General features: G+C 52.0%; 1 protein-coding gene across 1 annotated transcript; it reads right to left on the bottom strand.

Moving 5' to 3' along the window:
• Positions 1-23903, bottom strand: GPR26 (G protein-coupled receptor 26). Its single transcript, XM_003904373.5, has 3 exons — positions 23133-23903; positions 15043-15156; positions 1-1656 (listed from the first exon to the last, which is right to left on the bottom strand). The coding sequence occupies exons 1-3, from the start codon at positions 23798-23800 to the stop codon at positions 1425-1427; spliced, it is 1014 nt and encodes a 337-aa protein (XP_003904422.1). The 5' UTR covers positions 23801-23903; the 3' UTR covers positions 1-1424.
• Between the last annotated feature and the right edge of the window lie 1978 nt (positions 23904-25881).

Raw genomic sequence — 25881 nt, forward strand, 5'->3', positions numbered from 1 at the left:
GGGTGACAGAGCAAGACTCCATCTCAAAAAAAAAAAAAAAAGAAGAAAAGAAAAAAGAACTGCTGTGAGTATTCACAAGTCAATTAGAAATGGCAGACAAAGAAGAGATGGCCAGAAAGCAGGGGTGGCTCTCCTTGGTTTTTATTAAATCAAGTCAGGACTGCTAACAGATTGGAATATGTATTATAGGTGCAGTATTCCGTAAAAATTTCACTGTCTTTAATCGCTTGAACCCGGAAGGCAGAGGTTGCGGTGAGCCGAGATTGCACCATTGCACTCCAGCCTGGGCAACAAGAATGAAACTCCCATCTCGGAAAAAAAAAAGAAATTCACTGTCTCATCATTAGCACAGGGCAACTTCTTGATAACCTTAAACAGCCTGTACTTTCTGTTAATAGGTTTACAGAAACTAAGGAAATGGAGGTGCCAGGACAATGGAACCCAGTGACTTAAAATCAAGGCAAAAATCCCTGCTCAGGCCAGTTCTTGCCCATCCATCTCCCAGGACATGCCAGACAAGATACATAAGACAAGGTGAAACACTTCCTGTAAATTCAGGTCACAAACGGGGAGGGGGGAACTAACCAGTCACCTTCCTCCTGCCTTTACTGAGCTCCAACAATTAGGACTTGTAAATCAGAAAAAGGTGACCTCCCAGTCAAACTTGAAAGAACCTAATACATGTAGGACCAGCCTATTTAAACCATTTTCATGCTAAGATTGTCTGCACACACAAACATTCGCTTTTAGGGGGAAGGAGAGGACAAAAGTTGAATCCAATTGACCATTTCTAAGACAACTGGTCAGCAGCAATTGGACAGCCACTAGTTGTGAAACATTTTCCCTCAGGCACAGAGCCCAAGAGTCCCAGCTGGGCACAATGTCGTTAGTACCAGCTGAATAATATTTGGGTTGAAGCAGCCGTCACTACCCTGTGGAGACGAGGTGCCATGTTAGATCCGGGCCAAATGACCACTGCCAGCCTCCCTTTCAGAAGGGACATGGCTGAAATGTCCCCTGGAGACTGTCACTTTTCTTCAGCATGGAATAGCGCCCAGTGGTCAGCAGGCAGGTGGACACCATGCTCCCCACCTACCATCAGCTCTCTGCATCCTTGACAGTGACAGAACTGAGTGTCATCCCCCAGGGAGCCTCAGGTGAGTCCAGGAGCTCAAAGGAGCTTCTTAGAAAGAAAGGCCAGCACACGGCCCACAGTCATCCTTTGGTGACAAATAGTGAGTGTCCAATGTCTGCCCTTGAGGAACCAGGAAACAGGCTCTGGAGCCCCTTCAAGCCAGGGAACCAGGATCACTGGGTGTGCCAGGGACTGGCAGCTGGTGGTGTCCACCCAGGGGCCCCCACGCCCTCCCTCCCTTCTTCTCACCGCTGCCTCATTCTAAACCCTTCAGCAGGAGCGTGGTCCTTCACTCAGACACCGGCAGAATGTTCTGGCTGTGAGAGTCGCCCGTGAGGCCGGAGGAGTGGATGGAGCGTCTGTGCAGGAGCCTGTTCAGAATCTCCTTGCAGCTTTTGCGGTACTGGTGTCGCAGTAAGGAGTACACAAAGGGGTCGGACGCGGCCTTGCTGTAGGCCAAGCACTTGGACAGCACCCCCCAGTGGGAGCCGATGGGCACGGTGGAGAAGAGCTCCACTAGCCTGCAGAGAGACAGGGAAGCTGTTAATGAGGACACAGCTAGGCACCGCCTGGAGTGGCCATGGACCAGGGCCTGTCTGTGCCCTGTGGACCACAATTTCCCAGCCCAACCCTCAATTTATCTGAGACTGCCTCCTCAAATAACAATGATAACAGTTTACACCAATAACGATGATGATAGTGAACATTTTCCAGGCTGTATTTTATTCTACACACTGTGCTAAGCACTTTCCATAGGTGATTTTGCTGAGCCCTGGGAGATATGACCATCTCTGTTTTACATGCAAGGAAACAGATGTCCCAGAAGGTTAAATATTTTGCCCAAGGTCACATGGCCAGTAATTGTAAAGGCAGGATTTAAACCCAGGTCTGTCTGACTCTGAAATCCAAGCTGCAGTGAGAACCCAGCTATTAGCTAATAGCTGGCTGTTCTGGCTTTGGCGCCAGCTCTGCTGCTGACTTGTCATGTGGCCCTGGGCACCTCTGTTCACTCCTTGGACCTGTATGTCTCATGTGAAAAACAAAAAGGTGGGACAATATCGTGTCAATGATCTTTTCACTAGAAGAGTCTGGTCCCATTGTTGGCTTCCAATCCTGGCTTTGTCTTCCTAAGGAGGTTGCATGGGAGGAAGGGCTGAGAACAATTGTGAAAACATTTTGCAAAGCTCAAAGTATGTCATGCACAGGAAACAATGCTGGCCACGAAGTCCTGTTCCCTGGGTTGGGATCCTGGTGGTCTTCGACGATAGCCGCCATCAGGGGATCCTAAAGGGACCCTCATTCTTTGGGGGAGGGGCAGGGAAAGACACAGCCCATGTATCTTGGAGTCCTCTCGGTACCATCAGACAGCTCCATGCGAGGGTGCTAATACCATGTTATGAGCTTAGGGAAAGCCTTCAACAGAATTCTACCCTCCACCCAAATCAGGCCATTTACTCTCTCAAGTGTGTCCAGCACCCTTGGCCATATTTGGACATTATCCAGCATTAACATGAAATAGAAAAGACCCACAGAGCTGGGAGAGAGTCTGGAGATCACATATCACTCTCTCCACCCGTCGTCATATGAAAAAAATTGAGGCCCAGAGATGGAAAGGGATTGCCAGACATCACACAGCAAGTCAGTGGCCATGGAAGCTGCAGCACCTATACTCCCCTCTGACTGGGGGTCTAGTACCGGTATTCTACCTAAAGTGCCTGCAGATAGAAGGTGGTGGTGGCTCTCAGCTTGGGGAACTGCCCAGGTGAGGACCCAGGTACAGAAAGAACTGAGCTGGAGCTGGAACTCAGTGCTGCTATCTTCAGTTGTTTATGCTTAAGCCTTCTTTGGGCTGTAGAGCTGGCAAAGAGGAGGAGGAGGAAGCTTGTGGACCACGGTCCTCCACAGAAATGCCCCTTTCTGGAACAGGCTCTCAAGGAGTCCACTCTGAGGCCCCTCTAGTGGGCATTCTATTTTCAGCACCACTGTCTACCTTTGCCCTCTGACCCTGTGGGGGACTGTGGCTATGTCTCCTCTCATATGCTTGGGAGCCTGAATGGGGAAATGGAGCTGTGAACATTTAGGAAATCTGTACTTTTAAGAAATCTATTTTGAGAAGTGATGAATTCAAAGGGACAAAAAAAAACCAACCCCTGAATTTAGAATTCACACCTAATAATAATAATGAAATAGCTGAATGCCAACACATTGTTGCTATGCGGTGCCAAATTGCTTTTCCAAAATGTCTATAGTTTTTTATACATTTGCTAAATTCAGGCTTAGCATTTTGGCTTTCCCAAAAGGATTTACTAAAAGAACCAGATATCATCAAACCGTCCAGCAAGATCGAAACTGTTATTTGCAGGCTCTGTAGATTTCACAGAATAAAATTATTCAGGACAATCTAAAATTTCACCATTTAGATAATAAAGAGGTAAAATCTATTGCATTTGCTTCTCAGAGATTTCATGGCAAGTCTGAACTCTCCACCTGGCTCGGATATCATAATTCCCAGTTGAATGTCTCCTCTGGGCCAAGCACTTGTGTGTACAATCTCTAACTGTACAATTATCCAGCAGAATGAGAATCATTATTCCCATTTTACAGGTGAGGAAATCGAGGCTCAGAGAGGTGAGCAGCAAGTCAGGGTCTCCTGCATGGGAAGCCCGGCTCCATCTAACTGCAGTCCAAGTCCTGGCTAGTGGCCATGCCAAGATGTGAATCTCAGCATTGCAGATGTGACAAAGGAAACTCTGGGGTCCCTTCTGGCTCCAAGAACCCCTTTTCCATGAGGTCACTATATGCTGTCTGGAACTTTTGTCCCTTTCCCCTCCTCACTGTGCACAATGACAGTTTCTGCTTTGAAAAGTCAGTGTCTTGGCCTTTGTCAGGGCCTCCAGGCAAAGAGATGCTTTGGCTGAATACAGGCCTGGACGCTGCTGCCAGTGGCCACTGGCGGGGGGTAGCTGGAATGACCCCTCCAGGCTCGGCTGTGGCTGGCTGAGCTGCTTTCTCATGGCCCCATGCAGGTGGCTCCCTGTGCCTGCCGTGGCTGGCTGCTGGCTATGATCCACACTAGCTCCAACAGCCCCCAGCTCCTTTTGTTGATGAGAAGAGGCAAGGGTTTCCATATTGCCACAACGACTTCTTTCTAATTCCAGATCTGGGCAGCCTTCTGGATAAGCACCAGATCCCTTCCAGATGACCTTTTAGAGAGGGACTATTCAGCCCATGTTTTCCTGCCAGATCTAGCTCTGCTCACCCCTTCGTGGTGCCCTTCCTCCCAGGAAAGGGGCGTTATGATTCTGACCAGTCACATGTCACTAGTGGGCAGGGTCACAGTGTGCTAAAGGGAGCCTCTCCTCCTCCATGTGGTCAGATTGTTTAATGCCTTTCCCTCTCCCTCCTTCCCCTCCGCAGTCAAAGTGAGTGGATGGTCTCAGGACGGGACGTGGGAGGGAGGCAGCTCGCCGAGCAGAAGTCTCTAGTGTAAGGCCCTGTCTCCTGATTAGTTCTGGCCGAGAGTCCTGCAGTGAGGGGTTATTGGGCTCAGGTGTTGACAGAGCAGGACTTGGCTTCCTTTTGTCATGGCCCCTCTTACGGGTTGAATTGCGTCTCCCCCAAAAATTCACATGTTGAAGTCCTAACCCCTAGTGTCGGAATGTGATCTTATTTAGAAATAAGATTGTTTCAGATACAAATCAGGTCATGATGGAGTAAGGCGGGCCCCTAATTCTGTAATATTGGTGTTCCCGTAAAGGCAGAAACTTGGACAGAGACGCACATGCAGGGTGAGTGCCATGTGAACAGGAAGGCGGAGATCAGGGTGAGACATCTGCAAGCCAAGGAACCCAAAGATGGTCAGCAAACCACTAGGAGCTCGGGGAATGGGTGGAGTGAGCTCTTCTTCACAGCCCTCGGAAGGAACCAACACCTTGATGTTGGACCTCGGGCCCTAGGAACTGTGAGAGGTCTTTCTGTGTTAGAGCCACTCGGTTTGTGGTACTCTGTTACAGCAGCCCTAGCAAACCAAGACGCCCCCTGAAGAACCCCATGGGGAGCAGGGGAGGCTGTGTGGTTGTGTGGTTGTTCTGGGGACCCCTGGCTATAACAGCATCAACCAGCCCCGCCCCACTCCTAGAGCCCATGTATGCCAAGGTCAACCCTGGAGATCTGACAAAGATTAGCAGCCCCAGGAGCAGGGTGCCGCCCCTTGCCACCCACGAGAAGGCAGGACCTGTCCCCATAAACGTCATTGCCTGCCACCTCCCCCGACCTTCCACTGAGCAATAGATGACTTTCCATGTGCTCCTAGAGCATGAGGCTCCATTCAGGGGGAAGCATTCATGCTTCTGTGCTCAAAAGGCACACATGCCTGCCCTGACCCAGCTCCCTGGGAAAATCCCCTGGGGTGAGGTCCACACCCTTGGTCAGCAGATCAGGCAGGGGGAGGGGATGGAGCTGGAAAAGGGCCGGGATCCCCTCTTCCAAGCACATCAGGGGATTCTGACACAGGAGCCCAGCCCCTATGTAAGCCTGGGGTGTGTAGGTTTGGAGAGGATAGAAAGCACTGCAGGGCGCAGAGCTTGTTGATGAAAAGGAAGCAGAGCACAGAGATGTGTGTTTTTCTGACGTAGGGTGACACACAGAGCAGATACCCACAGATCTTGCCAGACCCCGAAACCCTGTGTGCCTGCACCCCTATGTTCTGATAGCTGTCTAGGGAAATATCCCATGGAGCCATGCCTCCTCTCTCAGTAATAACCCCCTCTGATGTGGGTCACTGGCACGTCTAAGCTGGCTGCCACAGTCCAGTAACAAACCCCTGTGATGTGGGTCACTGGCGCATCTGAGCTGGCTGCCACAGTCCAGGGCTGATGGAGACAGGAAGCTGCCCATCCTTGCTCCTCACCCATGGGGACCTCACACTCCCACCCAGCAGCTTAGGCAGTCCTGGTCCCAGGAGGGAGGAGGGAGGCATGTCTGCCAGAACTCCAAGGCCTTCTCTGAGCCTCTGGAGAGACCAGTGTCCTGATCTTGCTTCACAGTGGGAATCCCCAAGGGAAGCAAGTTCCAAAGTGAGAACAGGACCAGTAACCCCTGTAGCCCCTGACCCAGCACCTCCTGTGGGCCCCCAGGGGCTCTGTGTCTCCTTAACTGCTTCACAGAGACCATCTCAGGACCCCAATATCACTCTCTCTATGGTACAGAAGATGGAACCAAGGCAGAGAAGTGTCAAAGCTACATAGCCTGAACATGCAGGAACCAGGATTTGAAACGGGAAGGCGGGTGCCGGCAACCACGTGCCTTCCTGGTGCCAGGCTGCCCCACCGGCCTCCTTGACTCAGGTTCCTGTTCCTCAGTGTGATCAAGCCCTTGTACTTTCAAATCCTGAATTTACAGTGACAAATTAGCACCCTCTATTTACACCTTCTATGCCACCATCATCTCTCCTCTCTTCTGTCTTCCTTTTTCCCTCTCTCACTCACACACACACATAAATGCAAATGCACACACACACACATCCACATAAACACATGCACACACATACATACATACACATGTGTACACACACACACACACACATTGTATACTAAATGCAATACAACATGGGCCACAGAACATTCCCTGGACAACCAGCCCGGTGTCTTCCTAAGACTTCTGGAGAACTCAGCTTGCATATTTGAAGACCTGCATATTTGAAGTAATAAGCTGATGCTTTAAATTTTCATGAGACAGAATGGAGAAGTCATTTTATTAATAAAATATCAATCTTCGGGAATCCCCTACATATGAGACCCCTCTCCCATCTACACGTTTTCCTGACTTTGAAAAGCCACAATAATGGTGCTGTCAGATTTTCAAGTGCCTCAAAGCCTGATTCCAATGATATATGACAACCACAATTATTTGTAAGCGTAGATCGCTGCGGAGAGCATAGCCTTACAAATGCTTCTAGACATGTGGATTTTAATTCAGAAAATATGTCATTTGAGCTTTTGGATGAGAACCTGTTGTGGATCTGCAGACCCTGCTCAAAGACTCTGGGAGAAGTCCTCTGTGACCTACGGCTTTGAGGACACAGAGCAGTGTGACTGTGACTTGGAGGTGTCAGACTTCTATTAAGAGTGAAGGTGCAGCTTTGCAAATATGTTTCCTACTGTGGCCTTGTGTGCCCCAGTACGCAAGTGCAGGCAGCTCTTTGGCTGGTAGAGTTGGATGTCCTGTCTTTCTAAGATGCCAACTGCATCCGCCAGTGGCTCTGGCTACTAGCGCTGATGGTCTCTTGGGAACTCCAGCTACACAAACTGCTGTCAGTGAGATGGGAGATTGGGGATGACTGCAGGAGAACCTACCAATTTCGCTAGAGAAACTCAATGCCTGCTTCACTCACAGGAGCTTGGAGGCCATCTGAGTTCATGCCATGGTACTTACGCGTGGGCCTACTGGAAATTGGGCCGAAAACATACACATGTGGCTTCTCTGTGTTTCCAGTGCCTGCCCCAGTCTTTGGAGTTGTGGCATGGCCTAAAGGCTGAGTTATAGCCAATTGGCCTGACACTGACCTTTAACTCTTGGCTCGGTCACTCACTACCCATATGTCCTTGAGAAACTCATCTCACCTCTCTGAACTTCTGTGAGACTAGGATTCTAGCACTTACCTTGTTAGAGCTGTCCCAGATGCAACAAGGTATGCGCTGATAGCCCCAGGTGCTTGGCAGGTGTTCGCTAAGTGACAGGTATGGTTGTAAAGACTTCAAGCTCTCCAATAGAAAGCTTGATAACCTATAGGAACACTTGAATGGTTCTTTTAAACACTTGACCCAAGAATTATGCTTTCCTATCTGAGAAAGTTAACAGGCAAATGTGAATAGATAGGGTACAAAGAGAAGGGAATCCCCTGCCCAGCCAGTGGGATCTTCTCCATCAACTCAAAGGGGTGGCAGATGTTACAGCAGAATCCTCCTCTCTTCCTCAATATCCTGGCCTCCCAGCTCCCAGCATTTCCAGCCGCCATCTGACGTCAACCTATGCTCTTGACACATCTCCATTTATAAGGTACAAGGCAGGTGGAAGTGGCAAGGCTGACTGCCTAGATACAGTCACTGGGGAGTTGTGGGGAATATTAGTTTCTGTGCTGACAGCTCAATGAAGGGTGTGTATGACACATGAACAACTTGGTTTCAATCATCTCAGAAACTGCAGCATTCCACTTCTGAGTGGGTCATGCCTCAACGTGTCTGCCCACACACCTGTGGGAGGAAAGTAGGAACCGCTGCTTCTACTGAGAGGAGAAGCAGAGTGGTGCATTGTGAGGGGCTGGGCATAGGCGCTGGTTTCAGGCAGACCCACACTAGAACTGAGGCCGAGTCACTTGATGGAATTGGGGAAGGCTGGAACCTGACTGAGCCTCAGTTTCCTCATCTATAAAATGGGAATGTTAGCGCCAGGCACGGTGGCTCATGCCTGTAATCCCAGCACTTTGGGAGGCCAAGGCATGTGGATTACCTGAGGTCAGGAATTCAAGACCAGCCTGACCCACATGGTGAAACCTCCTCTCTACTAAAAATACCAAAATTAGCCCAGCCTGATGGTACACGCCTGCAGTTCCAGCTACTCGGGAGGCTGAGGCAGGAGAATCACTTGAACCAGGGAGGTGGAGGTTGCAGTGAGCTGAGATCGCACCATTGCACCCTAGCCTGGGCAACAAAGTGAGACTCTGTCTCAAACAAACAAACAAACCAAGAGAATGTTAACTAGATGCAAAGGGTATCAGGACAGCTCTGGTACAGCTTCAGGTACAAAGTGAGGACTTACAGGATTAAAAATGAAGGGACTTTCCTGAATTAGTTAAGGAGATAGAGCTTGTCCTTACTTTTCCTTTCTGAATTCCCCAGGATCAGCCTGTCACTGCCTCAGTGGGTTTTGATGTTTATTTCTATGGACAGTGAGGAGGCAGAGAACAATGAGGAGGTGCTGCATGCAAGGGAGACATCCTTCTGCCCAGGAGGCCCTGGAGCTGCCCAGTGGCATCTGCAGATGGGCTCAGGCTGCCCGGTTCCCCGAGTCTCTCTAACTAAATGACCCGTGCAGTGTCTTTCCTCTCTGAGCCTTGGTGCCCGCATCTGCAGAGTGGAGCTCACATAGCTCACCCAGTCCATCTCTTGGGGGCACTTTAGGGCCCAGGAGCATAACATCTGAGCAAACTGTGGAGTGCTGTGGAAGGCACAGCCATGCCAGATCCAGCTGAATCTGTTGCAGTAATATACTTCTTAGCTCAAGCTCCACCCAAGGGCTGCCTCCTGGTCCCCATTCATCCCATCTAAGCCAGGAGCCCCCCGTCTCAGGGATCTGACCCAGAACAGGGTTCACACCTGCCACATCTTCTGTGTTGCCTATTTAGTGCTGGGGCTGCAGCTGAGCTCAATGCCCCTGAGCCGCCACCACCGAGCACCTGGCAGGTTGGAGGGATCTCAGGCGGCTGTTCTCAAGAGAGCCTAGGCTGGGCGCGGTGGCTCATGCCTGTAATCTCAGCACTTTGGGAGGCCGAGGGGGGTGATCACTTGAGGTTGGGCGTTCAAGATCAGCCTAACCAACATGGAGAAACCCCGTCTCTACTAAAAATACAAAATTAGCTGGGCGTGGTGGCACATGTCTGTAATTCCAGCTACTAGGGAGGTTCAGGTGGGAGAATGGCTTGAACCCAGGAGGTGCAGGTTGCGATGAGTCAAGATTGCACCATTGCACTCCAGCCTGGGCAACAAGAGTGAAACTCCATCTCAAAAAAAATAAAAAATAAAGAAGAGAGAGAGCCTGTAGGAAGTGACTCCCTCCATATGGAGCTCCAGAACCGTCCAGCCATCCAGGACCTGTCCTTGGCTGTTTCCCCAGGCTTCTGCCTGCCCCAGGGCCGCAGTCCACGATTGCAGCTGCAGTGCAGTGGGCTGATGGGAGTCTAGGAGTATGACTCACTCAGCAAGCCTTGGAAGATCTGCCTTGGGAGTGGGTAGAGGATCTTGGGGAAGGGGTTTAGGAGCACTCTCTGCATGCCATGAGCTTTAATGCCACAGCCACAGACCTACACAAGAAAGGAGGGGACAGCTGGGTCTGCAAAGACTCCCCAGAGGCCTCTGAGAGCCTGAGGGACGGGTAGAGAGCCCAATGAGGTTGGAAGTCCACTTCCACTGCCGACTAGATGCGTAGCTCCGGGCAATTATTCCAACACTCCCTGACCCCAGTCCTCACTTACTCCAGCAGTAAAATGGGTTGGGATGCAATAGACATGGCTATCAGCACACTGGCCATTAGAATCATCGGAGGTGCCTTAAAGTCACCCATGCTCAGCCCCACACCGAGGGAGTTTAACTGAACTGGTTCAGTGTGAGGTCCAGATATGAGTTTGGATGTAAAGCTCTCCAGGCCATTCTAAGGTAAAGCCAAGCTGGCAAACCCAAGAAAAACTTCAAGCATGCGTGCCTCTCCCAGCCATTCCTAGCACTTTCCCGCTAATCCCAGCCTGGCTTCAGAACTGCTTTCAACACAGTGCTCTGCTGGTCACCAGCAGTGGGTTCAAGTTGGTCTGCATGGTGCAACCAGCTCACCCTCCCTGCATGAGATGATAGCTTAGGGGATCCTTTGCCTCCAAAACCCATGGCTCTTGGTTCTCCACAAGGACTCATTTTCTATAAGAAGTTAAATCCTCAACTACATTTCAGAGGTGTGTCTTCAGCTTCTTCTGAGGCTGGTCATCTCTATACTTGGAAATCGTCTTGAAAAGAACAGCAGAAAAATAAAAAATTGTGACTGGAAATGTCAGTGATCCAGATTCCAGCATGGATGATAAGTTCACACTGTGCTGAATGCTTTGCAGGATGATCTTGCTTATTCCTTACCATTGATTGGCTTCTCCTCACAAGCAATGTGTTTCTCAACCCTGACTCAAAGGAAGATGGAAAAGTTTGCATCAGGCTCCCTAGAGGTGGCTGTGAGATTAATCCTGTCCCCTCTGCACCCTGCCCAGCCTGGCAGTCCATATCCTGGCAGGGGAAGTAGAGCTCTGATGGGGTCCTGGCCGCGCCCATGCACAGCTGGGGTTCAGATGGCCCCTGGTGCAGTGAATATAAATTCACAGAAGCCCATCTGATGTGCCTGGGGGGGACTTCCGGTCACCCTAAAGACTAAGCATCTGGTTGGACATTGTGGAAGCCATGTAGGGGTAGAGGGATTGGCAAGGTCAGGCGGCTCCAAGAGGGGTGTGATTGCAGGAGGACCCACCAGGAGGCTCTATTTGCCTTGCACTCCTCTCCCTGCTGCCTTGTTTCAGGGTCTGATGTCTCCTCCCTTCAGTCCTCCTGACCCCAAGGAGAAAGACACTGATTTGACTGCTCAGGAAACATTCCCAGATAAACCCTGACTTTGAGCAGGGCCCTGATGGGAGAGAAAGGTGGAGGAGGAAGTTCTGTGCATCCTCTTAGAGTGGATGACATGGAGGTCCTGGCCACTGAAGGATCATATGAGCAGCTCAAGGTCTAGGAGGAGGGGGTTGGAGAGCAGGCACCGGCACACCTCACACCCCAGACGTCCCTGACCACAGGCCAGCAAGGGCCAACAGAGAGAGAAGGCAGGCATGGGTGTCACCTGAAATGTTCTGCTAGTGAATAGAAACAGGTGCAATTAATTTTAATTACATGTTTTATTTAACTTTATCATTTCACTATGAATTCTATATAAAATTACGAGTTGTTATTTTAAATGTTTTTGCAGAGAAAGAGGTCTCACTATGTTGCCCCAACTGGTTTCAAACTCCTGGCCTCAAGTAATCCTCCCACCTTGGCCTCCCAAAGCCCTGGGATGACAGATGTCAGCTGTTGAACCTGGCCAAAAATGTATTAATTTCATGTATAGAGTGTGTCATGCTAAGTCTCAGAGCTCATGTGTTTTTAAACCTATAGCATATCTATTTGGACAGGCCATGTTTCAAGTGCCCTGTAGCCACCTGTTGCTGGTGGCCCCCGTGCTGGACAGCACAGCTCTAGACCTGGCTCGTGCTGTCCCTTCTCCCTGGACAGTCGCCCTGAACAGCCAGGCCCACTTCACAAGGCTTGTCCGTGAAGCCCCAGCCGTGAGAGCTCATTTCTGCCCCAGAACCTGTGGAGCTTGGGCCTTTCGCATGACACGGTGCTCCATCTGGGTTAGAGGACTACAAGGTCAATGTCCCCAAGAGAGGGGAACTCCTGGGGTCACACCAACCCATGCCTCCGCTGCAGGGATTCTTGTATGCTCCGCAAAAAAGGTGCTCTAGAGACGCACGGAACTGGAATGTGGGTGTGTGTGCTCATTTTAGGGGGTGTTCTTAGGATGGCTCCTCCACACACAAGAGAAAGCCAAGGCAAGAGCAGCCAGGGTGGTGGCAGTGGGGCCCGGCGGGGTTTTGCCAGAGACATATTTTGTACACATGAGGTTTCCTGGGCATTGCTTCTCTCCCAGGTAAGTTGCTGCTCATCCCCATGGAGGATGAACTGTTCTGTGAATGTTTTTAAAACCCGAGATGCATCAAATCCATTTGGAGGGAGCATATTGAGTTGTAATCTATCATCCATTTTACTGAAACATTACTTCCTGGGCACTGTGAGAGAGAACCCGGCTGTAATTTTTTTTTTTAAATGGAAAATGTTGTTGGGAAATGAAATTAAGCCGGAGAAAAGTCCAATAGTTTGAAGTCGGAGCCGTGTCACCTATCCTCTGAGGGTTCCCATTCACCTCAGTAACCCACGGCTGCCCGTCCTCTGCAACCTAAGAGGAGGGGCTCTGTGTGCCCTCCCTGTCTGATGCACCTTCCCTCACTGGATCAGATCCCCTCTTGCTGCAGCAGCCAGTCCGGGGCAGGGGCACTGTGGATGGTGCTGTAAGTGCCAGAAGGAAGGACAGTGAAGACCACAGATATCCTCAGCAGGCATGTGCTGCATGTCCATGGTCCCTGTCCTTAGATCCTCACAACACTGCACTCTCTTCTGGAGGCCCAAAGAGGCCACATCACTGGCCTAAAGTCACACAGCAGGATGTGGGGGAGCTGGGGTTTGGGCTCTGGGGAGGCACACTCCAGAGTCATGCTGCTAAGTCCTCTCCTATGCCTCCCTTGGGGAGCAACAGAAATCCTTTCTCCTCTGTTGCCATGCCTAGGCTTTGTGTCTTGTGGAAATCCCTGAATGATGTAAGCTCTGGCTTCCTGGCTGGATGTGGTGGGTCTAGACTAGTGGTTCTCAACCAGGGGTGATTCTGGTCTCCAGGGAGCATTTGGTGATGTCTGAAGACATTTTTAGTTATCAAAATTTAGAGGGACCTGGGAAGGTACCCCTGCCTCACTAGGAGGTGCTACTGGCATCCAGTGGGTAGAGGTCAGGGATGCTGCTGAACACCCCATGATGCCCAGGACAGCCCTGGCATCAAAGAAGTATCTGGCATAGAATGTCAGTGGTGCTGAGGTCTAGTGAACAGTTCTAGAAAGAAGAACCAATAGTTCTGCTCCGGTCAGACCCATCCAGAGACCTGCAGACAGGTCTTGGCCCCACGTTCAAAGCAAGACACAGGCTAACTAGATCTCCCCTAGAGAAAGCAGCATGCCACAGGAGACAGGGGAAGGCACCACAGAGTTGTCTATCTGGGGAAAAGAAGAGGGGAGCTGGTCTCCAGGAAGTCAGGCCCAGTGTCTGCAATCCACAGAGGTTCCTGGGAGTAGAGGACAGCCTCCTCGATGGCAGAAAGAAGAACTGGGAGCAGCAGTAGAGGCCACAGCAAATCATGCTTTAGCTCAGTGTAAGGACAAATGGGAGGAAACAGGGGCGAACTGTCCACAGGGCCCCCTCTTCACTGGGGCGTGCAAGATGCTGAATGATGGTGAGGCATGGGGGACCCCGTGTGGTTCCTGCAACTGAGGATGCTGGGGGCTGCTGGCAGCTGGGATCTGTTCTTTTCCTGGGTCTCTCTCTCTCTCTCTCTCTCTCTCTCTCTCTCTCTCTCTCTCTCACACACACACACACACACACACACACACACCCTGCACAGATTCTGCTTCCCAGATTCAATGAAAGCTTCCATATCCACCTTCTAATAACCATCAAAGTTCCTTTTCTATTGTCAACTTCTCATCTAGTTAACCCTCTTTAGATGCAAAGTTGTGGAGTTTTTATTTTCCCTCCAGTGCACAAAGCTGATTGGGTAATACATATTTTCCTTCTTTCTGGCTAACACATGTGGGGAGTGCTGCAGCTAGAGCAAGCTGGCTTGAGAGACACACAGCCCAAGGCTAGTGTATTGCAACCTTGGCTGGCTGGAGGATCTGGAGGTCTGGGAGAGTACACGAAAAGCCTCACAGCACCTGGCCTAACAGTGGAAGAGCCCCTGAGCCATAGGACAGGTATGCCCACCTGGCTGGACACAGAGCATGCTACCTGCTCCTTGTGCAGGTGGCAGGTGACCTTGCTGTTGACCTGGGTGTTCGGGCTGGGGATGCCTGGGGGTTGGGCTGTCTTGCATTCAGTGGCAGTGAATCAGGATGTGGGGAGCTGGGGTTTGGGGAAGATGATGCTTCCCTCTGTCTTCTCTCACCTTCTCCTCTTTAGGGCCTCCTGGGGGTTGGAAGCCTGGGATAAAGGGTTTAATTATGTGATTTAGAAATCGAGTGGGAGAGAGTCTTTCACACCCTTTGGGTTCTGAGTTGAATCCAAAAGAATTCGAGGGTGGAGAGGAAAAGCGTGCAGCCTCCTGTTCACTAAATCTGGCAAGTTCACTCTTGTACCTCACAACACACCCTGCAGAAGAACATGTGACCAAGAGAGGCTGCCACTGCTAACGGCCACTGGGCCCTGCCTTGCTCTTCAAAGTCCCACCACACACCTGCCAATCAGGCTTACCTGGTGATCACATAGGGTGCGAAGCACACAAGGAAGGTCCCTATGAAGGTGCTGATCTTCTTGGTGGCTCGCTGTCGCCTCCGCTTCTGCTCCTCCAGACAGCGTTCCCGCACACTGCAGGTGAGAGAGGAGAGAAGGTGAACTACAGGGCACCCTTGCTAGGTCAGGCTGAGGCACTAGTTACTAACACAGGCAGCAGTCTCTAGTGTGAGAACTTGACTATGGAGTCGGAAAGACCCAGGGTCAATTCTTGGCTGTAGATATTTTGGGCAAGCAGTATGACATTGCTAAACCTCAAGGTCCTCGTGTATAAAATAATAATATGCATCATATATTTTAGTGTATTACACATAATGTAATAAGATGCTACAAGAGGCTGTTTTGAGAATTAAATGCATAAAGCACAGAGATGCATGGAATGCATTCCATGTGGAAAGCACACAAAGCCACCGGCACAGTGCCCAAGTCAGTACAAAGAAACGTTAAACATTACCTCTTATTATTGCTGATATAATTCACTGACCATCTGCTATGGGCTGGCTCCAGAGTGCCCCACTCTCTAAGTAGTATCTCGAATTATTGTCTTTACCACAATCAATCCTGGCAGATGTGTTTTATCTGCAAGGCAACTTTTTACCTGCCCTGGTTTACAGTGAAAACCGTGAGCTTGGCTAGGCGCAGTGGCTCACACCTGTAATTCCAGCACTTTGGGAGGCCGAGGCAGGTGGATCACCTGAGGTCAGGAGTTCGAGACCAGCCTGGCCAACACGGTGAAACCTTGTCTCTACCAAAAAATACAAAATTAGCAGGGCTGCGGTGGTGGGCTCCCAACTCCCAGCTACTTGGGAGGCTGAGACAGGGGAATTACTTGAACCCAGGAGGCAGAAGTTGCAGTGAGCTGAGACTGTGTCATTGCACTTCACCTGGGGCAACAAGCCAAAGCCTGGTCGGAAGAAGTGAAAGAAGAAGAAGAAGAAGAAGAAGGCTAGCTGAAGAAATAAATATGAAGAAGAAGAAGGCAAATAAATAAAGAAAAAGGAGGAGGAGGAGGAGGAGGGGGAGGAAGAGGAGGGAAGAAGAAGAGGAAGAAGAGGAAGAAGAGGAAGAGGAAGAAGAAGAAGAAGAAGAAGAAGAAGAAGAAGAAGAAGAAGAAGAAGAAGAAGAAGAAGAAGAAGAAGAAGAAGAAGAAAAAGAAGAAGAAGGAGGTATGAAGGAGGAAGAAGAAGAAGGAGGAGGAGGAGGAAGAGGAAGGAGGAGGAGGAGGAAGAAGAAGAAGAAGAGGAGGAGGAGGAGGAGAAGAAGAAGAAGAAGGAGGAGGAGGAGGAGGAAGAAGAAGAGGAGGAGAAGGAGGAGGAGGAGGAGGAAGAAGAAGAAGAAGAACAAGAAAGAAGGAAGAAGAAGAAGGAGGAGGAGGAGGAGAAAGCATGAGCTCTGTGAGGCCAAATGATTTGCTTACATGGAGGCAGGATTTGAACCCATGTGCGTGACTCAAATCTTTTTCACCTGGGGCAGCCTGGACTCCAGTCATACAGTTTGTGGCATGAGGCTTCCTTTCCTCCACGTCTTCAACCCTACTTCTTCCATCCACAGCCTCACCTCTGCCTGGAGCTACAGACACCACATGATGGGGTCATTGAAGGAGGAGTCATTTGGTTCCTCCAGGCACCAAGCTTGAAGAATCTAAGACACTCCCAAGTCCCCAAGGAATCAGGGACATAGCTTCAAAGATGGAATTAAGAGCCACCTATGCCTCTAACTGTAACCCTGTTTCTGCTCCACTCTGCTGTGGGACCTTTCCAGAGGATCAAAAATGAACAGGAAAGAAGACTGTGGACACAGTTGCCCAGGAAGTGAAGATAACTTAGCAGTGCCAGGCCTGAGTTGCAGTGGTCTGGCTCCAAAAATAGGCCAGTCTTTTCAAAAAATGCAAGCAGTGGAGAGAATATTCATGAGCCAGGTTCATGTACATCGCTAATGCCAGGGCAGCCTTCCCTGCCTGCCAGGAGACTCGTGATTTTGATACTTAATCAAAACTACTCTTAACTATATTTCCTATCACAGATGGACAATTTCATATTAGTTTAGACTGAAGCCTCCTAAAATTCTTCAAAGACTTTTTCCCCCTGACTTCTGCATTTCCAGGAATTTAAAGAGTTAGGAACCGGAGTCGGGCTTGGTACAAACAGATTTTGTCCTGGCTGAAAATGTATTACTCATGACTAATATTACTAATTAATTTCTAGAAATTAATATTAATTAACCCACATTTCTTGAGTCTATAATATGTGTGCCATACTAGAAACTGTGATGGGAGATTATTCATTTATTTAAAACTCACAACATGTATGTGAGTGAGGGATTGATATCATCACGGTCCCCATTTTTCAGATGGGAAGATATAAACCATAGAAGAGTTAAGTAACTGGCCCAAGATCACACAGTTGGAAAATGGTGGCTGTAGGGTGACCAATTGTTCCAGTTGATCTGGTACTGTTCCTGAACAGTTTGCAGGAGACTATCCAAGTTTTAAAAGGGAAAGGCCTAGATCTGAGAATCCCTCCTCTACCTCAGGCAAACCAGGATGGTTGGTCACTCTAGGTGATGGCAGGACCTGAACCCAGACCTCCTGACTCTGGGGCCATGTGTACCACCTCCAAAACCACAGAGCTCCCCCACTGCAGAAGTTCTCTTCCTGCCCCATGCATTCGACAGAAACAGCTGTAACCAGAAACTGTGTCAAAGGTGTAGTAAGAATGAATCGAGTCAGGAGGTCTGAGGCGGAGATCTGATGCTCGTGCTGGCTCTGTGACCCTCTCTGGGCCTCCAGGGACCTGGTGGACATGGTTTCCTAACCTTAATGACACCGGGCCTGCTGTGGAGCACAAAGGGTGTCTACACAGTGGGTACTGTGCCTGGGGCTGACATCCACATGGGCCTGGTCATGCCTCTGCTCTGGGACAGACCAGCTAGATCCCACAGTCATGTATAGTATGAAAGGTCAGCTCATCCACGCACCCCAGATCACAGATGGGGAAACTGAGGCTCAAAAGAGAGAGTGATTTTTCCACTCAGGGAGTGCAGTTCATGTGGGTCTAGCAGCCAGTCACTGACTCCTAGTCCGGTGCTCCTAGTCGGGAGCCACATCACTCCTTTCCTGAAATCTTTTGAAAGAAAATGATAAATCCATCTCCTCTGTTTGGGGCTCTCCTGCTTTCCAGGTGAGAACAGGGAGGTGGCAAGAGGTGAGCAAGGCACAGCAGCCCCCAGGCTCTGAGGGAAACATCACGGCCCTCTTGCTTCTTATTATGATTATTATTTAAGCACAGTATGAGAACAGCTCATCCGCTCCCAAAACAACATCACTTTGCGCTTGCTGTCATTTTTTCCCCCTCCATAGCTTTGCAAAACTGAGCTCCTTGAAATCTTGCAGCCCTGTGAGCTGTTATTTTATTTATCTTCAGATGAGAACACTGAGGACTGGGAAGTTTACAACACGCCCAAGTTTACACAGCAAGTTCAGGACAGAGGCAGGCCTCCTCCCAGGTCTCCTGAGTGGTTCTGGGTTGACTCCCTGAGACCCCACTGCCTGCCATAGAATCACTGAGAGGTGGGCATTCTCAAACATCCCAGGGCCTGGTGGTGATACCTGGGGTCCTCAGACCTGCAGGCAGGATCTGTGGTGCAGAGGGTGTGAGACTCAAAGCTCTCCCAAGGCAACCCAGTCAGGTACATTCAGCCAGAGTGCGAGCATGTGTGTCGGTGTGGCTGAGTGGGGGAGAGGGGAGGTCCCGAGGCTGTGACACAACAGTTTCCTTGAGACCAAAGGAGACAGGCCCTCCAGCATTGTGACATGTGGGGTTGAAGAGATGTTCCCCAGTGGCTCCAGTCCTAGGGCAGAGGGGATGGCACCTTTCGGGAATATCTGAAAAGTCAATCAACGAGGTGATCTCAGCTAAAACCTTCCATCCACAGACACCTCCCTGCTCTCCACAAGAGGCCTGGGTCCTGAAAGATCGCTAGACCACTGGAGTCCAGCTAGAGCCCACGCTCTGAGTATTTGGGGAGTGACTCAGATTGGTTTTTCTGGCTTTTAAGGCAAGGGAACAAGCTGACTAACGGAGGGCAAGAGCCCTGAGTTTGGGGTCAGGACACCGGCATAAGCAGTCTGGCCCTCAAATCCAGCAAGAAGGACCCCTGCCCTGGGCCCTGCACATTAAGAGTCCCACATCCCTCCCCATATGATAACGAGTTCATAGGGGTAAGTGGATGTGCCTACCCACAGCCCCCACCTTCTATTTCAAACCAAGCTCTAAATGCCTAAGATATGGAATTATTTGCCCAAATGCCCTCATCCTGCCTTCAAGATGTGTGTGGGCATCTCCCCTGGTCCCATCCTCCTGAGGGTAGACTGTGCCACCTGTGTGCCCAGCTAGATGCCTGAGAGGTGGTATTTGTGAGCAACACACATGCATGGAATGTGGGTGTGCAACCTGCAATGTGCACCTGTGCAAGGGAGGCCCCTCGTGGTACTGGGTAGAGCTGGGGTGGTAGGCAAGACAGGTGGGCCAGCTCGGCTCTCCCAGCACATATGAGGCTGATCCCCAAGGAGCCTGAGAATTCTAAATGTGAACCCAGCCTTGCCGGTCATTATAAAGGTATATTCACCAAGGCAGGAGGGCAGAACACGTTTCATGTAACAGTTTGTAAGCTTAATGTAGAACGTCTAAGTCTATATGCACAGCTGGTAAGCCTCCATTTGCACTATTTGCTCCATCCATAACTCTTAGGGGCAGACCTGATTGTGAGTCTTAGCTTGAGACACTTTCTAGATTTGTTGAATTAGGAGAGTGCTTCTCTTCTCCTTGAAAATTGGGTCTCTCATTTTCTCATCTATAAAGTCTAGGGCACAGTGTAGTTTCTGTCTGCTGAGCCACAATTCTGACACCCTCTAGAGTCAGCTACTCAGCCAACATCTGCAGACTTTGCTCACAGGACACGGAGGACATGCTGGGGGACCCAGCAGAGCCTGGGGGAGCCTCACAGGAAGCTCCAGTTAGGTTTGGCACTGCTTCCCTTTTGAGACCTCATCATCAACATTCTGTTTCTGTTAAATCACTAAGCCAAGCCAGTGAGTCAGGGAAAAGCAAGGTCCCTGCAACCACGCCCTGGGGCCCACCTGCTCTGCCATGTCGGGGCTGCCTCTAACTAGTCCCCAGCTGTGGTTTGGGAGAAGTGAATGCTGCTCATCACCAGGTGTCTAACAAACATTAGAAACTCCAAACTTCTTCAGAAATGTAACTGAAGAAATCAACACAGAAAGGCAGGAGTAGGGAATGCTTCCCAGGGCCAGGGTCCCAGACTGAATTAAGAAGAGAGGGTCCTGGGTATTTTGGAGGTGGTTGAAGCAAAGGGGTGAGGACTGCTCCTTATCATACCAAACATCCTGCAGGTAGAGCGGACACCACCAGGGAGCTTCCTGACAAAGACAAACGCCACCCTGGGTCCTCAAAACAGATCCTTTGTAATTAAGTCCCAGGAGGCTATCAGTGTGGAGGCTGACAAAACTTCCAGTGAATTAAAGACTCCAGCTTCTGCCCTGGCTGTCCAGAGGGAGAAGCCGGCTCCCGCTGCCCAAGACCAGCACTCCCAGGTCCTATAGGCGCTCAGCACGGAATGGCCCCAGGAGGCTTACTGCCTGAGACTGGTGGTGCCCGGGGCAGCCCCTGAGCTGGCTCTGTACTTGCTCATTTGTAGGGAGGAAGAGTTTAGTGCTGCCAAGATAGAAGCTGGTGGACTGGCTGTCAGGGTCTCTTGCGGACTGACCATCCCCTCCTGTGTTGTCCCTTCCACAGGCTTGGTGGAGATCAGCCCCTCAGAGAAGGACAAGTTGTCTTCACTGAAGGGGCAGTGCTATCAGGTCTGCCACTATTCCATGACCGCAGGGAGCATTAGACCGGGGGGCCTGTTGGCACTGGCCAATGGCAACCCCGGCTCCAGAAGTCTTTCCTCTCTCCAACAAGACTGGGCTTGGAGGGTCCCGGGGCGCTGGGAGCAGGGGCTCCTCAAAGCGGCCTGGGGCTAAGAAGAGATCAGGGTCCTCCCAGAGGAGTGGAGGGGAGATCAAAGGGGAGCAGAGTAGCTGCCTCCACTCCTGAGACCCCAGGACTCTCTCTGCAGTGTCTGGCCTGGCATCAGCCAGGGGGATTTGCAGGAGTGGAGCTGGCCCTACATCCCAAATAGGCTGAACAGGAACCACGGCCCCTCCTCTTCTAGAAGTTGGAGGAAGAGTAGGAATGCAGTTTGTACTGCTCTAAATAAGAACTGGTTCCACTCCCAGCCTAACCCTCCTCCGCTGTTAGACTCATGGTGAGAGGGCCCGCTCTAGGAGTCTTCAGTCTCGGGAGTTAAATGACATTGCCCTACATCTTCTAAGAGCAGTCCCAGACCAAGTGCTAAGGATGCACCCTCTAAGGAAGACCCCCTCAGCCCCGAGTCATGGAAAGGGCAATAGCTCTGCAATGGTGGCTGCAAATATTTCCTTGAAGGACACTGAACCATGCAGAGACATGTGCTGTGAGAGCCAGTGTATGTCTTTGTGGCAGAATGCACGCATGCCACTCTTGTAAACCTGTGTACACAAGGCCAGCTGTCTGGTACATATACAGTTTATGTGTGAACACATGAGATTGTGTGTGGAGCTCCCACATTTACATGTCCTGGTATCTATGAGCACTCAGTCACTCACATGTACATTCTGTTCCTGAATCTGTGGGGATTCTGTGGCTGGACGATTGGTCCAGTGTGCAATCAGGAATGGCAGTGCTCAAGGGGACAATGAACACGTGCACACTTGCCCTTCAATGTGCCAGCACCGTGAAGGTCAAGGACTGCTTGTTACTGCTCTCATGCAGGAAATACTCAGAATGCTCAGCCTGATACCTCCAGTCTGTCCCCTTTAATCTTGGTGTGGAACATATCCAACAGAGGATACAGCTTCCTCTGCCCCGAGGTTCCCCTGGGTTCCCAGGTTCTCTCATATGGAGGGCCCTTGCTGGCCCTGTCGGAGCTCTCTGCCTGCCTCACCTGCCATACCATCTGGACCCCAGCACCCCCTTATCTAGGGTCCCAAGACACAGAGGGGGAGCCTGCCTTCCCCTGGGACAACAGGATGTAACATAGCAGAGTCTAGACGCTGCCAGCTGTTTCCCTCCTCGATTTCCTATTCTCCTGGGGAAAGCCGAGGTGAGCTCAGGACAGCGCAGCTAAGAGTTCCCTCCTTCTCTCTCTGACAGACTCCTGCGGATGGCAGGGGTTGCCAGAGGGTACCCATGCTTGCCCAGCTCCATCTGCCCTCCTGAGAGCAGCAGCCAATGTGAGGACAGAGGTGGGGGCAGATTCAGCCCCAGGAGCCTTGGGGTAACACTCCTTCTGCAGGAGCCTCTAGGCACCAAGTCCGGCAGACACTGGACAGTGCTCTCCGGGGAGGGCAGAAAGAGCCCCCGCCCCACCCCTCAGGGCCCACCACAGGGAAGGATGCAGCTCGAGTCCATCAGAATTCACACACACACACACACACACACACACACACACACACACACACAGAGTCGGGAGACAGAGGCGGCGCCACACACCCGAGAAGGGAAAGACTCAGAGAAGCGACACACTTGGGTCTGAAGAGCTCTTAAGGAGCTCCCTAAGCCTGGAGGCTGCCCTCTCAGGACCAGAATCAAACACTTTGAAGGTCTTTAACGGGAACAAAGACCACGGACTTCCCATGTGCCATTTAAAGTGAAAGCTACAAACACAGAAAATGAGCATGAAGAAACCCAACAGAGTTCTGACTGTCTGTGATTCTTACCCTGATGCTTCGAAAAACGATGTATAGATGGGCTCACCCACGTTTTTTGTGGCCCTGGTTTGCTGATACCCTAAGCACCTCCTTAAGCCCCACAGCTGGGCCGCTCTCCCCACCCTCGTGTTCTCAGAAGAAACAGAGGCTGAGTGGAAAAGAGCCCTTGGGGCTAGGGACCTCCCACTCCCACAAAGATACCGCGCGGCTGTTCCCAGAGCCCTAGCGGGGCACGGCTCACCTGGGGTGCAGGTCCACGAGCAGCACGAGCGTCTGCATGGTGATCACGTCGATGCGCTTGCAATGGAAGCGGGCCACCTTGAGCACCTTGAGGTACGTGCAGCAGAGCACGACGAAGGAGAGCAGGAAGCTGAGAGCGTGGAAGGCGCCAGTGAAGACGGCGAAGCGCAGGCGCTCGTCCGGCCGCCGGCTGCACAGCGTGCACGAGGCGTACAGCTGGTGGAAGCCGAGCCAGGACAGGGCGAGCGCAGTGGCTGGGAAGGTGAGCGCGTGCAGCCACGTGTAGGCCACCATGAGCGCCGCGTCGCGGAGGCGCATCTTGGCCCGGTAGCTCAGCGGGAAGACCACGGCCACCCAGCGGTCGATGCTGAGTGCGGCCATGCTGAGCATGGAGTTGGCCGCCAGGAAGGTGTCGAGGAAGGCAGCCAGGCGGCACAGGCGGTCGCCTGCTGGCTGCCGCTGCGCCACGACGCCGGCCAGCGTGAGCGGCATGTTGACCACGGTGCACAGCAGGTTCCCGCACGTGAGGTTCAGGGTGAAGAGCGCCGGCGCCTGGCGGCGGATGTCCGCGCTGTGCAGCAGGCAGAGCAGCACCAGCGCGTTGGACAGCAGCGAGACGCCCATCGTGCCCACCAGCAGCCCCACCAGGCCCGCGTCCCACGAGTTCATGGTGCGCGCCCCCCGCCGGCGCTCAGGGCCCGCAACCCGGCGCCGCCATAGCGCAGCCCGCGGCCGGCTCAGCCCCTCGGCGCCGCCGCCGCCCGGCGACCCCCGGCCCCAGCCGCCATGGCTCCCCGGAGGGCGAGCGGCCACCCTGGAGCCTCGGGCAGCCTCCCGAGCAGGCGTCTGGGCGCGCAGCCACCCCGGAGCCCCGCGCCGCCTCCTGGGCAGGCACCTGGCGCGCAGCAGTGAACCCCGGCCCCACTCGCTGCACCTCTGGGCCAGCGACTGAGCGCGCGGCCGAACCCGAAGCCTTTAGTGCCCCGGGATCCTGGGTTGCAGGCACCTGCGCCCCCGCTCCGCCTCTGCCTCTGCTTCCTCCCGCTCTCACCCCATCCCCGCGAGCTCTGTCTCCTTTCCGCTCCGCGCACCCTCCCGCTCTCTTGCTTTCTCTCTTCCTCCCTCTCTGCTCTCTCACTCGCGCTCTCTCTCTGCTCTCCCCTCCACCTCTCTCCCTCTTCCCGCCCCCCGCGCTGTTCTCTCCGTCTGTCTCTCCCACCCCCAATTTTCTCCCCCCTCTCGTTCTTCCCCCTCCTCTTCTCTCTGTCTCTGGAATCTGGCTGCTTCTATCACAGAAATCCCCACTGGTGCACACACAGACACACTCGCGCACACACACTCACACTTACAGGCTCGGAGGGAACCAGCCCTGAAGGCTCTGGTGCAGGGTGATTGGCTCACTGTCGCTCCCTTCCCCCATCATCCTCCATCCCCCCGTGTGTGTCAAAGACAGGCTGAGTCAAGGAAATCTCTCTGAGAAAAGGAAGGGATGCCTGGACACCTTCACGCCCCAGTGCCACCTGTCCCCGCCTGCATGCCATCCTGGCAGACCTTGACATGAGTGTCCCAGCCTGCCTGTCCCAAGAACAGCTGCTACACGACTGGGGTTACTCGATTCACAGTACCTTCTTCCCCTCGCCCTACAGCCAGAGCTTCCACTGTATCCTGAGCCTGCTGCAGGGACCCCGAGGCTCTCTGTAACATCCCTTGGGCATCTCTCCAGCCGGGAGAGACCTTTATCTGACCCTGACTGCTCCCACCTGGGCATGCCAGACTGTCCACAACCAGCCTAGATAGCAGCCCTGGTGTGGTGGATACTCTGCTGTCCTGCTCCAAGTTCCAGCAGCTGCCTTCTGCAGCCCTGAAGCCACACACCCATCTGCCCTGAGACTGGTGAGGCAGCACATTCTAGTTTATGAGGGACCTGCCTGACATAACGTGCCAGAACTCTTCAGAAAATGGGGAGGGTGCCAGCTGGCAGGCCTGGTCCAGGCCACAGAGACCCTGGACACAGGGTACCCCTGCCTATCCTCAGGAAAATGTGCAGGGACTGTGGCCCTTCTGTTCTCAACCAAGACTCTGTGGGGAAGGGGTGGAGATGGACAGACAGGGGCAGCTCTCAGAGCCCCTGCAGCCCCCTTCAACTCTGTGAGACACTGCCCTGCAGTGACCCCCTGCACCATGTCAGCAACCTCAGGTCCCTGTCCTGGACACAGACAGCCCTATCCTGGAGCCTCCCAGTGTGGCCAGTGGTGACTGGACATTCCTGGGCCTCAAGCCACTAGATAAAGTAAGCCAAGCAAGGATGTGGTTGACTCTACCCCCTGAAGGTAGGGACCTCATTATACTTAAGTATCTCCCTCACATAGTACCAAGCACATTGTAGACGCCATATTGTGCCATTTTGCTTTGCTGTAAAGGAATACCTGAGATTGGGTAGTTGATGAAGAAAAGAGGTTGAACTGGCTCATGATTCTGCATGGTGTGCAATCATGGCTCCAACATCTGCTCAGCTTCTGATGAGGACCTCAGGAAGCTTCTAATCATGGCTAAAGGCAAAGTGGGAGCAGGCATGTCACATGGCAAGAGTGAAAGCAAGAAAGAGAAGGGGGAGATCCCAGGCTTTTAAACCATCAGATCCCTCATGGCCTGAGAAGTCATTCAGGATGGTGCCAACCCATTCATGAGGGATCTGCCCCCATGACCCAATCGCCTTTGCCTCCCACCAGGGCCCACCTCCAACATTGGGG

The sequence above is a fragment of the Papio anubis genome, chromosome 11 (genome assembly GCF_008728515.1).
Source record: "Papio anubis isolate 15944 chromosome 11, Panubis1.0, whole genome shotgun sequence".
NCBI lineage: Eukaryota > Metazoa > Chordata > Mammalia > Primates > Cercopithecidae > Papio > Papio anubis.